This window comes from Atheta coriaria, unplaced genomic scaffold, assembly GCF_025399875.1.
Source record: "Atheta coriaria isolate IRGN ID8LTWV9N9 unplaced genomic scaffold, Caltech_Dcor_3.1 hic_scaffold_9_pilon, whole genome shotgun sequence".
NCBI classification, from domain to species: Eukaryota; Metazoa; Arthropoda; class Insecta; order Coleoptera; family Staphylinidae; genus Dalotia; species Dalotia coriaria.
Genome location: NW_027045451.1, coordinates 2,124,293 through 2,138,371, shown reverse-complemented (window position 1 = coordinate 2,138,371; position 14,079 = coordinate 2,124,293). Strand labels below are relative to the sequence as shown.

Here is a 14,079-nt window from a genome sequence, read left to right as displayed (position 1 = left end):
AGGTTTTAATTGGATTAATTATCCTGTATTCTTTTGACCATCGGCAAAATATTCGCAATGGACATGTGTGTTAATGATTTATGGCGGTTAGAGTCTTCGTAAGTGAGAAATAAGTGTCCGTTAATCCCTGCGCGAGTTTTCAGTTGATAGAATTATTACCGGATAGAAAATCTCCTCATCAATGCACAGGTGGGTGTATAATTAAAATTATTCGCGAAAAGTTACTGAGGATTATTAAAATGACAATATTCTTGTGGTCGACCACGCTTACTTTGCCGTCGGTCGTCGGTTTGGTCATGTTTTCGAAGATCACGTAAACATTTTTAATCGAATTGCATCATTATCGCGAACGCGGTGTCACAATAAGTTTGGAATAATTTTTCCAAATAGAGAATTTAATTCTGTATCCCCATGTATTTAAATTTATTGCGAGACACCGTACAAGGGTAGCGGCAGAAGTGACTCATGTTCAGGGCACCGTACAAGGGCAGCGGTAGAAGTGACTTGTGTTCAGGGCACCGTACAAGGGTAGCCGTAGAAGAGATCCGTGTTGAAGGCAGTTTTTAGTTTTTTTAGTATAACACGCGAACGAGGTGTCACAATAAGTTCGGAATAATTCTTCCTGATGCAGAATTTAATTTTGTATTCCCCTGTTTTAAAATTTATTGTGAGAACATTCCATAACGCGTGTTATTGAAAGTTGTGTGTGTGCGCCGTAGTACTCGTTGCGCTAGGAATTGTAGTTTTTTTAAAGTAACACGCGAACGCGGTGTCACAATGAGTTCGGAATAATTTTTCCTTATGCAGAATTTAATTTTGTATCTTCCTGTATTGAAATTTATTGCAAGAAAATTCCATAACGCGAGTTATATTGAAAGTTGTGTGTGTGCGCCATAGTACTCGTTGCGCTAAGAATTGTAGTTTTTTAGTGTAACTTGCGAACGCGGTGTCAAATTAAGTTCGGAGTAACCTTTTCTGATGCAGAATTTAATTTTGTGTCTCCTTGTATTGAAATTTATTGCGAGAAAATTCCATAACGCGAGTTATATTAAAGTTGTGTGTGTGCGCCGTAGTACTCGTTGCGCTAGGAATTGTAGTTTTTTTAGTGTAACCTGCGAACGCGGTGTCATCATAAGTTCGGAATAATTTTTCCAGATGCAGAATTTAATTTTGTATCTCCCTGTATCGAAATTTATTGCGAGAAAATTCCATAATGCGAGTTACTTTGAAAGTTGTGTGTAATTTTGTAGATTACAAACACATGGTGGCATTTTTATCAGAATTCTTCTTAGTCGCGTTTCCGAAAATAACATGCTTGATTTAATTATTAGAAGCATCGCTTTTAAAATTATCTGAGGATTATTAAAATAACAATATTCATGTGGTCGACCAGGCTTACTTTGCCGTCGCTCGGTTCGGTCATGTTTTCGATGATCACGTAAACATTTTTAATCGAATTGCATCATTAAATTAATAATTTCTTGTTAAAATAAAATCATGAAAGGTGAATAGATTTTCGTTTTTGTAATCTCAGTATGTCTTAATATTTACAAAGAAATAGTTATTTTTATCTTTAACAACTGTGTTGCTACGCGTCGTCGCTTGCCGTCTGTTGATTTAGTTGTTTTCCGCCGGATATTCTATCAATTTATAATGATGCTTCTCCCGTAGGTTACCTTATACAGTTGCTGCTACCATTAATTAATTAATAAATATATATTCACAATTTGATTTTTGTAGCACCCTTTTGCTCGATTTTCCGATGTTTTTCGAGTAAAATCTCTGATTTTATATTAAAATATTGTTGTTAATTTGTACATTTCCCTCTTCATATTGTGAATATTGACCCCCTTTGTAGTTTTTAAATTTTTCTCCTTGTATATTAGTTTTCCCAACAGCACGTAGAAAATCACCTTTAGTTGTGAGTTTTGAGTGTTCTCTGTTTTGAACATGGAATTTTCTTTCTGGAACACCCTGTATATTAGTTTCCCTGATTTGTCGAGTGAAAACGAGCGTTTGTAGTGTTGAGAGTTTTTTGTTTGCACTTTAAATTTTCCTATTGTAACACCCTGTATATTTGTTTCCATTTTCAATTACCTAGAAAATTGGCTATTTACTAATTTCATTATTCCGGTAGAAGTTTATGAAATAGTACTTACAGGCATGTGCGCGGCTATGTCCTGGTCGTAAGTTCCGTTTCAATATGGAGACATATATTCTGTTGACTTATAAAATCTAAACTTGTATTGTTAATAAATAAATAGTAAAATATATTGACTTCTTTGACTTGTGTACCCCTCCTATCATTTCAGGAACAGGTCTCTAAGAGAGTTCCCTCCCTCAGGGGATAATCCCCATTATAAAAATTGTTAAGGTATCCTCTATGACTTATGACTTCTCTCATTTCAGGTACAGGTCAGAACTTGTAAGAATATTTTTAAGTGTCTCCTCTCTTGAGACTACTTAAAACTTAAAAATATTTTTGTAAGTTCTTAAAAGGATGTCCTCATAAGGAGTTCTCCCACTCGGGGGATGAACTCCCACCATAAAAATTGTTGATATGCCTGATAATTTCGGGGATGAAGCGCAGAGACATCGTAGCTGTAGGATGGGCCGGGAGCAATGGACGAACTGAAGCAGTGGGCGATCGACCAGAGCGCCGGAGGCGCTCTGGGAGATCGACCGTAGACTGTCTTATAACGACACGTGCCAAAAAATTTAAAAATCTGATCCTCCCCTGTCCTCATTCTTCTATCTCCTCCTCTTCTCTACTCTACTCTACTCTCAGTTCTCTTCCATCTATCATCTTCTCCTATTCTCATTCTGTACTACTCATTCTTCTATTTCCCTGTTCTCCCGTTCTCCTTCCTCTTATTGCCTTCACTTGTATTTCAATTTCAATTTCTCATATATTTCGTTGCATTTCATATATGCAACCCAAATTTCACCTTATATTTTTATATTTGAGAAAAATGCCTTCTATACCTGAGATTTGATCCGTGTCTACTAGCATGCCAGCAGGTGCACGTACCCACTCGACCACCGAGTGTTTTTATTACTAATATTTGATTCTTCTATATATGTTTACACATTATCCAATTTTTAAAAACAACATGGCAGGTAACAATTATATTGTACACACTTCACGCACATAAGATTCATACGCAATATGATTTCAAACACTTATCCTGAAAACGACAGAAAGGATATCACAAAGAAATATAAATGAGTTTATAATTTTAAATTGTGTTTTATTAATTATATTTAACAATATAATATATTCATTTTTTTAAATAAAGAAATATTGGCGGCTATCAAATCCCGCAGCAGTAAAGACTTGCCTTAAAACACGCGCATCTCCAATACTACCGTCATATTGTAAACTCCATGGTTCATGCACTCACAAACTTCTTCCCTGAGTACCCACGATGACTATTTACAGGAACTAATTTTAATCCAAGTTATTGTTAGATGCGAGAAGATAATTGTCAGCCGACGGAACCACACACGCGAGAACCAAAAATGAATTCGCGATTGAAAAACACACAAATCACACTTGTGAAACCTCGATCACGCCCGATCCCAGTATATATCGCCTATTGTACAATAAATATCAATCAATTTACTTAATTATGGTATAAAGAAACAAAACTAGTCGCGATGAACACGCACGATTCATCCGATGATCGGAATTGAACTGCATGTGCACCGACTACACACAGCCAACGACGGCAACACGCGGTCACTATCAGTATTTAGATACGGACACATAAAAAAATGTTTACCTACATACAAACATCGAATCTAAACCATATAAACTAACAATTCATAGCAGCGCCAGTTTTGGAACCACCAAAAGAATCAGTAAAATTTCTACGGCGCTAAACTGGAAATCATTAATCCCAATGCCCGTTTTCCACTCAAATTTTTAGAAAATAACCAAATTTAATAAAATTGGAGGTCAATATAAGGGCGCTTCCAAACACTTGAGGGTATCTGAATGCAGTTCAGTCCATCACACAACTCTTTTTATATGATATGAAGAAAATAAAATTTAAATCAAATACGAAAACGGGCACAAAGAAGACACGAAAATTACAGAAACACTGTTACATGCTGTCTATCTTATTCTCTCGCAAGCTAAATGAGTTTCTCGGTTTAGTGTCGCTTTTTTGCGTCACAATTCAAAAGAAGTTTCATTTTAATAATAATTTACTTTTAAATTACTTTTAATTTACTAAAAGTGAAAAGATAAAAGTTGCAAAAGTCACTGTCGCCATCTGCTGATAGTAGCTAGTACTGCGGAACAGAAGGAAACTGCAATTACCGAAACATATCTAGATGTCAAACTGTCAGACGTTGCAGCAAAGCAATTTCGAGTAACAAATCTTGTTCAATATTTTCTCAAAACAATGGCAGGAGTACCGCCAATTCCGGGGCTCATTTCACATACGAACAAAGTTAAAAGTTTGTACAAAAGAGCCCTACGTACACTAGAGTGTTGGTATGATAGGCGGTAAGTAAAATGAACTAAAATTGCTCCTCAACAACATTTGGTTAAGTTATATAATTTTACCATTGTAGGATTCCTTGATTCCAGTCCTAAATCCTTCCCAGTTCCTGACTGAAGCCCTTCCATCTGTCCATAGATCCATACCAGGTAACGGATGTCTGATATGTTTTTTTGTACATTTGCAGTGAAGTATATAGGTACCATGCTGTCCTGATGAGAAAACAATTTGATGACAACAGTAGTATCAAGGATATGAGAATTGCCAAAGAGTTAATTGTCAAAGGAGAAAAAGAACTATTTGACAAAGCACATTGGCACCCAAGAAAATGTAAGTTTATAAACTGCTTTGAGAACAACACAAATTTGCTTACTTATATGTGACTTTGTAGTCCCTGATTCACCTGGGGGTGTTGCTTATGCCAGGGAAGTCCTACCTCCAGACTGGGTTCTTGATTATTGGCATCCTATTGAAAAGGCACAATATCCGGATTACTTCGCTCGTCGCGAGCAACGCAAAATCGAGTTTATGCAAGCATGGCAGAAGAAATATGGCAAGACAACTGCACCACATCATTGATTCTTCAAATTAAATGCAATGTAATAGAAAATTATGTGTATTAAATTGATAATAGTCATTCAAAGGAAATAAATCGTTATTCATGAGTTCTTCGCTTTAATATTAAACATGGAGTGTAAATAAAGTCAACTAGTAAAGCAGTTGACTAGACAATTCTGTGCATTCCAACTTATCATTTTGCTAGCTGACAAGCTTTACCTTTGATTCATTTCTCAAATACAATTACTTATCTAAATGTTATTATATCACACTTGCTGGTCTAAACTTTGTGCAAACAAATACAAATCTAACACTATAAAATTAACTAGTATATTTTTACAAGTTTTATAATAATAAGTTAATTCTAAAACGTAATACAATGCAACGTTCTTTAAATTAAGGTAATCTTCTACATATTTGTTTAGTGACTTCATAGAAGGAATTAAACTAATAAATTAGCGTGTATTAGTGTATTATTGGCACGGCCAGTGGTCAAACTATTGCTGTTTGTTATTTTCCTTGCAAAATCTATCTATTAGTGCGACAACTTTTGGTTTAACACGTAAATTTCCAAATAAAAATCAATGTTTTTGCTTCTTAATTCATCGTTTTGCAATAGATTGTCCATCAAAATAATTGTAATATGTAATAAATATAATATGCACATTTTGTCGACATGAAATTAATTAAAACACGATCAGCCGTATAGTTTTTCCAAAATGGCTGCCGGTGCGTCGGCCTGATAACGTGAGATCTGTCGCAGCAGTGCAAACTTTTTCATACGACCCTTTGAGGATTCCATGTCGTACAGTGTGCACAAGTTCAACAACAATGATTCGTGCAGGCCCTGCACCGAATTCGAACTTATTGCCGACTCAAGCACGGCGATTGCTTCCTTAAGTTGTCCACTGTACAGTAGACACACTCCCATATTATTAAGTATCTGCACAAACACAAATATTAGATTAACCCTGCCCCGTATCAACCACAGCACAACTACGACAATTACAAAATTAGTAATAACGAATCATTCTTAATACTCCCAAAATACGCAATATATTATTATGTTATTAACTTACCATCACATTTGAGGGCTCTAATGCACTCGCTTCTTGAAAGCAAGCAAATGCATCAGTAAACGCGTTCTGTGCGACCGAAATAAGTCCCCGATCGACCAACTCTCTAAAATTAGGTGGTCCGCTCCCCCGAAGCTCCTTTGCTTCCTTAAAACATACTTCAGCTCCTGCGACGTCTCCCAGCTGCAAATGTAAACGTCCCAACGCTGACAGCAATGAATCTTTGGGCGCACCGTCCCTAAATTATTAAAAAAAATATAACTTTGAAGATTAAACATAATCATTTAACTAAATACCTATCACAAAGTTGTCCTAGCAAGTCCATAGCTAGTTCGTAATCCTTTTGAGCAAGCGCGCAGTTGATTATGGAATGCATAATGCGAGTTTCACGCCCTGTCCACAACCGGATCGAATCACTTCGATCGCTAGCGCCAATCTCCGCAGGATTACCATCCTCGCACAAACCTTCTTTTAGATTTTTGAGCATCTAAAATTAAAGAATAGATAAATACAAATACTTATATAATAAATGCAGTTAATATCGTACATGTCGAACAGTCGCCAATAAACTAAATAATTTAGTCAATGACTCCTTAGGTTTTCCACAGTGGGATGGCAGTTCGGCTAATAATAGACGAAACGAGAACGAAGCAATCGAACCAGGCCGCCCGCCAAACATCTCCGGATAGAACTGATAGTACAAATCAGGTTTGTCCAGATCGCCGAACGGCTCCGCTTCGGCTTGCGCCAATTGAAATGCTTTGGTTTTAACAAGCAACGCTATTCGAGTAAACCAAAGTTGTAGCGAATGAGGAGAATGCTTGCTGGGATGGCCGGCACGACCACGACCCTGGCCGTAGATTTTAAGCAGGCGTCCGGTAAGATTTATCGCCGAACGATAGGCGCCCGCTTGGACGAGTTCGCGCAGACCACGTTCGTCCTGCGTGACGTCGTTGGCGGTGAAGGCACGTCGTTGGGATGCTTCCGTCTCGCCCAGGCACAATGCGACTGTCTCACCCACACTATCACCCTGAAAACAGCAATTAAGGAAATCTAGAATAACTACAAAATTATCGATTGTATCTTTCATTGTAACGCTCGTAGCGCTACATTGAAAAATATTAATTTAGAATAGCTAATAAATGTTTTATGTGCCAATTAAAAAGTTTTAATTAACACCCAGGTGTACTGTGATGAACATAAAAAATCATTAATTTAGGAAACTGAAACTGCACATAAATAACTTACGTATTCTTCTTCTAGTAGAACACCTGGCATTGTAAGCATTTCCCTTTCTGGAAAATACGTTCCGGACGCGGCAGTAGCAGAAGCTATTAATACTTGTCTTGTCTTTTCACTTGGTATCCATGCATCTCTTCTTCTATCTGCCTCTGATCCAATTGCCACCCTTGGAGCATAAGCATCCTAATAAAACAAATACCAATTAAAGAAAAATCACTCAATTACACAGTGTAAATATCACTTACTTCACTTGATGGCAAGCCCAAATCTGTAAGCATTCCTGTAGGTGCATTAGGGCTACTTGTTGATGTGCCAATGAGATCAAAAAAAGATGCTGCAGGGTCTTTAAGTTGCTGCGGAGTTTTCGCGAACAACCTACACACATTCGGCTCACTCTGCGATGTTGCCTTAGGCTCGTCAATGTCCAGTACACTGATCTTCTCCACTAATTGACTGGAAAAATCGTTGTCTGCCTTGGAGTCGGTGGTGTCACCGAAGTAGGCGCTCAGAGAAGGCGTATTTTCCGACATCTCGTAATTGTTACGATACGTGACGGTGATTTGCCATCAATCGAAATGAAGGAGTTTATAAGTGTAAGGAAATTGGAGCACAAAAGAAAAACTTATAATGAGCAGGATAAGCACTCGCTGAGAATCACAACACAACTCCTTCAACCTAACCACAAAATGAGAAATGTCAAGGAGTTTCTGCCGATCCTGCTGCGCGACGTGTAGCTAATCAACTGAGCCTTCGAAAAGAAAGCAGCGCACGATCATACCTGGCCTACAAGAATTTGAATATTTAATGAATACCACGACAGATTAATAAAGCACGTTTTAATTGAAAGTTGGTTTCGATTTTCAATCTACACCTGTTCCGATTCGATAAGATTTACTATACTTTTATGAACTTTTATCATTGCTTTAATACACAGTTGATATTATGTATTGATTCTTAACGCTTCATTATTAAAAAAATATTTAACTATTAATGGCAAATTAAAAAGTGTTAATAATTCAGAACTAGAACGTACGACGTTTATCGATACGTTAATACAAAAAGAACATCCAACATTCTAAATTTTTAATGCATTTAAATAACACGCTTCCGTCATAATGAAAGAACGCTCATGGGAAAAAGCAAATTGCTAAGTAGTATTCTCGCTCTCTGAATTACACGCGCTATTAATTTTTGCTATCAACTATAAATAATTAATATCCAGGCCCTCATCCTAAATATCTTCTGGGTGTGGGTCAGACATTTGTCAGTTAGATATGTACTACGTAAATATTTGTAATTTAACACATGACCAATGTGTTCATTTTTGCGCATTAAAGTTAGATTAAAACAAATATTGAAAATATGATAAATTGATCAAACAGTAAAGTTATTCATAAAAGACAACACGATAACAAAAGTCAACATAGTAAATGTTAGAATATTTGAATAATCACTTATAAAAATTATTATTTGGTACGTATTTACATTATAAATACTTAAGTTAAATTAATTTGATTCCTTATTGCCCGCTTATTTCATTGATATACTCTGGAACGAGTCAAAACTATTTACACTCTGACAATCGTCGTAATTGGAAGCATTTGTCCTTGTACTGTACACCGATTTAAAGCTCACTACGGATCCTTCTGAAACAGTGCGCACCATTGCGCGTTTTGGTGGTATAGTTGTAACTTCTTGATCAGATACACTTTTCGAAATATTAGAAATTTGATCTAAAACAAAGCGAAACGTTGTGATACTCATTAATCATTTCCACCATCACCGTTACTCAATCTATTATATTATTATCATTGATAAAATCCTACTTACTGTCGCCATCCGTCATAGTAACATCATTTCTTCGCCGGCAGCAGAAACAAATATTGATCATTTTCCAAATTATTTACCAAAACACTTGTTTAATTATTTATTGTAGATTTACACTTTTTACGTAATTCTCATTATAATAAGAAATTCCCCAGATAAATGTTTACTTCGATCATTAAGACGAAATACTGTGACGATGCGAAAGTGGCACGCAAAGTGATCGCTTATCGTGTGGCTAAACTCTAAAGGTGTAAAACGTTATCACTCGCCGATGTTATCTTTGTCGATGGAGAAAATGATCATTCATTATGTTTTGTCACAGATAATAAACTCTGAGCGAATAATGAACTAGAAAAACTAGTATTTTATTGTTTGATAGGATGTTGATATCAATTTTTAATTCTAGTAGCGTAACGCGACATTGAAAACGTGTAAACATTTATTACAATGGTCGCATTATGAAATAGAAAAATATTCAAAATGGCTGCTACCATCTAATCATGTTTTATCTTAATAAACCATTGTATTTTTTTAAATATGCAATTATGCATTGTGTAAATTTTGTATTTTTTGTCATAGTGACCTGTTTTCTCTTTTATCCCGTTGTCATGCCAATAACAGGATAAAATTGTCCGTATTAAATCGATAAATTGTTCCGAAACGCGTTTTCAAGATGGACAGCATTTTATCTCCCGCCGAAATTGATTTCTATATCGAAACAATGCGTGAATATGCCATCCATGAAGTGGGCAGCGATAAGTAAGTTCAATTTAACGTTAATACCACTTAATAAATTATTTGTTTCTTTAGCTGGTTGGATTGGCATGATCGCCTCCAGAAGCTCAACCAACAAGCTGTCATTGAAGCGACGTCGATGCGCGACGAACAAGTAAAAGAAACTCTCACCACGTTCGGCAAAAGCCACATTCTAGTTCACGAAGCAATTCTTATCAGTATATGGAAACAGAAAGTGCTTCCACATCTTTTGAAATTCGTTCCCAATCCAGAAACCACATTTATCGCGTACACCGTACTATACCATGAAGCAATCGCCGCCAGCCTACTCGAGTTGATAATGTTCTACGGTGCTGGCTGCGAACGACTCGGTGATAGCGCCGCGGATCTGTTGGAATATGTCTATGAAAACGCAGCGCAACTGTTGGTTATTAAGTGCGAGCCGACAGCAGATGTCTGCCAGATGAGTGGACAGCAAGAAATTTTGAGAAATAAGAATGATCTTCATTTTACTATTGCGATTAGATCGTTGAGTATTATTCGATACCTCGCGGAGTACATGGATCGAGTCAGTTTGGGGGTGGTTTCTCGGATGTATGAAACCTACGATGTACCAGCGCTCTTCGTGCAATTATTAATCGAAAAACCGTGGTACAAAAACGGTCAAGTCTTCAACAAAGGCAAATGGGTAAATGTATCCTCAGATGTAGTCAATACAACTGAAGCACAGGTGTGGTTAACATTAAGGCATCTCCTGCTTGACAAAGCCTTCAACACCTATTACCCAATAACAGATTCAAGAAAATCACACTTGATGAAAATTGCGCCGCTTTTAAACCCAATCGTGATAGATCAAATGTCCCCGTTATTAGAACTTAAACAATTCCTGTTTCATTTATCGGTTTACAATCCCCAATCAGCGGCCAAGAAGCCATTGTTGATGGAAACCATTTTGGAAGTCAAAAATAATATTATCCAACAAGGACATGGCCAATGGAAAAAAATCGCCAAAGCGCAAATTGATGTCATCTTCTGCAACGACAAAGAAAAATTGGCCCAAATTGCCCAAAAGTACTACATTTAAATGTAAAATCGCACAAAAGTAAAATATTTTGAATTTCAGATTGTCAGCTGCTTACAACACCGATGTAATCGAAAAATTCGAAGGAAACGCATCAGGAGAATGTGCGCTCTGCGGCCAGCCTGCAATACAACGATGTTCCAAATGTAGGAAAGACTTCTACTGTTCACGACAATGCCAAGTATCACATTGGCAGAGCCATAAAGATAAATGTACGCCACTAGCCATTGAAAACTGATAATATCAACAATTGTTTGTTTCTTAAATTGTAAGTTTTTATTTTTTAAAAAACATTTATTTACTTCTTCAAATACTCCTTGAGGACGTCTAACGCTGGCGAATCTTCGCTGAAGTCCTGTAAAAAATTACATTACTAGAAATTCTACATTTTGTTGCCTTTAAAAATAAAAATAGCCTTTCAAGAAGATCAGATGGTAGTGTTCTCAGCACTATATTATTACGGGTTCCTCAGCAGAGGGAGCCTACCATAATTCATCAGCAAAAAATAATTTTTGATTGAATAAAATAAGAAGATAGTCGCAGTTTTAAAGTACGTAAATGTCAGCCGCACGAAATTAGAAGATATCAAATTGTTCAATACATTTTTACACAAAGATGGCAGTTGAAAATTAATAAATTATAAGAGTACTTACTGTGATTACTACACAAGAGCACCCAACAACCTTCCTGGCCTTTCCAGTGTTGTCAATCTTGCAGAGACCAGCCCACTCACCAAGCTTCTTGTTGTTATCCACCTTGATCAAGGGAATTTCATGCTCTGAGCACAAGGCAGTGACCAATTTTTTGTACATTGGTTCATCACAATTCTCAGCCAAAATGCAAAGCACAGCTTGTCTTTTGTCTAATGCTTTAGCTGCCGCATGTAGGCCATGGATGACACCACCGTGAATTAACGCGGTTTTAAGCACATCTTGCAGTGCTTGGTTTACATCCATGGCACCACCCGTTGGGACGGGGACTGCGGGAGCATCATCACTGTAAAGAACAGAAAAGTTAATTAGAATCCGGGGAAAGACGTTCAACGCACAATTTGTGTATTAAAAACTAATCAGAACTAGGTATATTACAGCATAGTGTCTTTGGGTATCTCAGAAGAGGGAGCCTAAGATCATCATTGAAAACGCCGAATATTAACATGCATTGTAGGAGGTTATGACTGAATACTTACACATCAACATCCGACATGGCTGTGTTTTAACTGAAAAACACAAAAATTTTACTTGTATTAGAAACATTATTTAATTTCGCACGCAACTAATGGTATTTGAAGGCACGATTGGCCAAATACACTTTGATATTTAAAGATACTGAGAGAAAAATTTCGAAAGCATACCTTGTCACGACAGCTTGGACACAAAAAGAGAGAAGCCGCAGCGCGCGCAGTAAGGAAAGAGGAGCAAACCGAGCAAAGTCAGAACTACCAACTATATCAGAAAGTTACTAAACTAACTAATAGGGACTAAATTTAAACTTGATTAAAATTGATAACATAAATGAGTATATTTTATTTCTCAAACAATAAAAGATAAATAGAAAAATTACTAATAATCATATCAAATCAATATAAACGTTAGTGATTCCTGCGATTGTCTAAAATTTTATCATAGATTTAAAAGATAAGTTTGATATCATATAAAAGAGGATAATTAACTTGCTGGGTATGCAGTTTGCAGTTACAGTTCAAAAATTAAAGAACATATCTCATATACCATATCATGTAAGTATCTAAATCATATAAAATATCAAATATGTATTTAATAATTTGCGACTGTACGTTTAGGGATCCCAAACTACTGAAAAACTTTGAATGTCCAGTATGCATGGAATACTTCCAGAGACCTATCTCTCAATGTCCTACTGGGCACAGTATTTGTTCAAAATGCAAAGTAAAGTTGGATAAGTGTCCTTATTGCGCCCTTGAATTTTTAAACACTCGTAACTTTGCATTAGAGAACATGCTGTCCACACTCAGTGCCCAATGCACCAATATGAACTGTTCAAAAGCAATTCCTTTGGACGAATATTCAGAACATGTACAACAGAAGTGTCTATATAGATACGTCAAGTGCAAATATCCTACTTGTACCTGGAAAGAGCATGTGATGTTTGTTAATGATCACATTAATACAGTTCACAAATCAGTACTTGTTCAGAATTGTACAAAATTAATATCACATCAGTACTCAAATGCTTTCATTTATCATGATGGTATTATATATTTTGTACATCGGTCCTTAACAGAGGATAAATTTTTAATTTGGACTGCAGAACCAACTATTCAGATTCCAAATAACAACATGTTTTTGGTTGTAAAGATAACAAGTGCCACTGGTAGCTGTCACAAGTTAAAACAACCAGTATCAGCTTACATGGATAATCCAAATGACGTAAAGAACATGTCTGTTATTGGTATGTTAAAGAGCAAAACTACCGGGTGTACCTTTCAACTTTCAATTGAAAAATGAGTCAGTAAAAACTCGCACTCTTCCGCAAACTTAAAATGTAAACTGTAAATGTTTTATAAAATAATTGTATAATATTATAGTATAATTATGAAATAAAGTATTTAATTAAAGTTAATCGAAATCGTTTTATTTAGTAATTTGAAATCGTAAGGATAATAAATAAGTTTAAGTAAATGTTTAAAGAATTTTCAAGATGTAGTGTAGATTGCCTACATACAATCTTCATATATTGTACTTTTCAATCCGGTTTGATGCGATACGACCTTCATAGACGTGTAAAGTACATGATTAGATGTGAACTAAGTTGTTAGTTGTAATAAATATAACGACTGAAAGTACACTTTGCACTTGTATATAATTTTAACTAAACCTCAATTAATACAGTGCATTTTTCTACATATTAGAATATCCATAAAAATCATGTAAGTTTGACAAGAAACAAATGTAACTGAAAATAACCTACATACTACTCGTACCTACTATTTTTGTTTAGGGATCCTTCATTACTGAAGAATTTTGAATGTCCAATATGCATGGAATATTTCCAGAAACCGATCGTGCAA

At 36.1% G+C, this 14,079-nt stretch overlaps 4 protein-coding genes across 5 annotated transcripts; 2 read left to right on the top strand and 2 right to left on the bottom strand.

Annotated features, from left to right (window-relative positions):
- Positions 1 to 4,340: 4,340 nt before the first annotated feature.
- Positions 4,341 to 5,176, top strand: ND-B22 (NADH dehydrogenase (ubiquinone) B22 subunit). Its single transcript, XM_065310880.1, has 3 exons — positions 4,341 to 4,516; positions 4,699 to 4,841; positions 4,903 to 5,176. The coding sequence occupies exons 1-3, from the start codon at positions 4,413 to 4,415 to the stop codon at positions 5,088 to 5,090; spliced, it is 435 nt and encodes a 144-aa protein (XP_065166952.1). The 5' UTR covers positions 4,341 to 4,412; the 3' UTR covers positions 5,091 to 5,176.
- On the bottom strand, positions 5,167 to 8,235 carry LOC135798136 (trafficking protein particle complex subunit 12). Its single transcript, XM_065310878.1, has 6 exons — positions 7,633 to 8,235; positions 7,394 to 7,570; positions 6,693 to 7,175; positions 6,442 to 6,632; positions 6,149 to 6,383; positions 5,167 to 6,012 (listed from the first exon to the last, which is right to left on the bottom strand). The coding sequence occupies exons 1-6, from the start codon at positions 7,915 to 7,917 to the stop codon at positions 5,767 to 5,769; spliced, it is 1,617 nt and encodes a 538-aa protein (XP_065166950.1). The 5' UTR covers positions 7,918 to 8,235; the 3' UTR covers positions 5,167 to 5,766.
- A 1,507-nt stretch (positions 8,236 to 9,742) lies between these two features.
- On the top strand, positions 9,743 to 11,296 carry Zmynd10 (zinc finger MYND-type containing 10). The gene is made up of 3 exons (XM_065310879.1): positions 9,743 to 9,973; positions 10,025 to 11,020; positions 11,073 to 11,296. The coding sequence occupies exons 1-3, from the start codon at positions 9,888 to 9,890 to the stop codon at positions 11,266 to 11,268; spliced, it is 1,278 nt and encodes a 425-aa protein (XP_065166951.1). The 5' UTR covers positions 9,743 to 9,887; the 3' UTR covers positions 11,269 to 11,296.
- Positions 11,281 to 12,523, bottom strand: RpS12 (ribosomal protein S12). 2 transcript variants are annotated; one of them, XM_065310881.1, is made up of 4 exons: positions 12,385 to 12,523; positions 12,220 to 12,249; positions 11,684 to 12,026; positions 11,281 to 11,385 (listed from the first exon to the last, which is right to left on the bottom strand). In XM_065310881.1, exons 2-4 carry the CDS (start codon positions 12,234 to 12,236, stop codon positions 11,329 to 11,331), a joined length of 417 nt encoding a protein of 138 aa, XP_065166953.1. In that variant the 5' UTR covers positions 12,237 to 12,249; positions 12,385 to 12,523; the 3' UTR covers positions 11,281 to 11,328. The 2 variants fall into 2 exon arrangements, with proteins under 2 accessions (XP_065166953.1, XP_065166955.1); XM_065310883.1 differs by lacking the exons at positions 12,220 to 12,249; positions 12,385 to 12,523 and adding an exon at positions 12,119 to 12,138.
- Positions 12,524 to 14,079: the final 1,556 nt, after the last annotated feature.

Bases quoted from the DNA above. Each gene is read 5' to 3' on its own strand.
- RpS12 (XM_065310881.1), bottom strand. The intron at 11,386-11,683 runs GTAAGTACTCTT...AATTTTTTACAG, and splicing joins GCTCTTGTGTAGTAATCACA to GACTTCAGCGAAGATTCGCC.
- ND-B22 (XM_065310880.1), top strand. From the start codon at position 4,413: ATGGCAGGAGTACCGCCAATTCCGGGGCTCATTTCACATACGAACAAA. The intron at 4,517-4,698 runs GTAAGTAAAATG...GTACATTTGCAG, and splicing joins GAGTGTTGGTATGATAGGCG to TGAAGTATATAGGTACCATG. The intron at 4,842-4,902 runs GTAAGTTTATAA...GTGACTTTGTAG, and splicing joins ACATTGGCACCCAAGAAAAT to TCCCTGATTCACCTGGGGGT.
- LOC135798136 (XM_065310878.1), bottom strand. From the start codon at position 7,917: ATGTCGGAAAATACGCCTTCTCTGAGCGCCTACTTCGGTGACACCACC. The intron at 6,384-6,441 runs GTATTTAGTTAA...TTAATAATTTAG, and splicing joins CTAGGACAACTTTGTGATAG to GGACGGTGCGCCCAAAGATT. The intron at 6,013-6,148 runs GTAAGTTAATAA...GTGTTTGTGCAG, and splicing joins TAGAGCCCTCAAATGTGATG to ATACTTAATAATATGGGAGT.
- Zmynd10 (XM_065310879.1), top strand. From the start codon at position 9,888: ATGGACAGCATTTTATCTCCCGCCGAAATTGATTTCTATATCGAAACA. The intron at 9,974-10,024 runs GTAAGTTCAATT...TTGTTTCTTTAG, and splicing joins CATGAAGTGGGCAGCGATAA to CTGGTTGGATTGGCATGATC. The intron at 11,021-11,072 runs GTACTACATTTA...TTTGAATTTCAG, and splicing joins TTGGCCCAAATTGCCCAAAA to ATTGTCAGCTGCTTACAACA.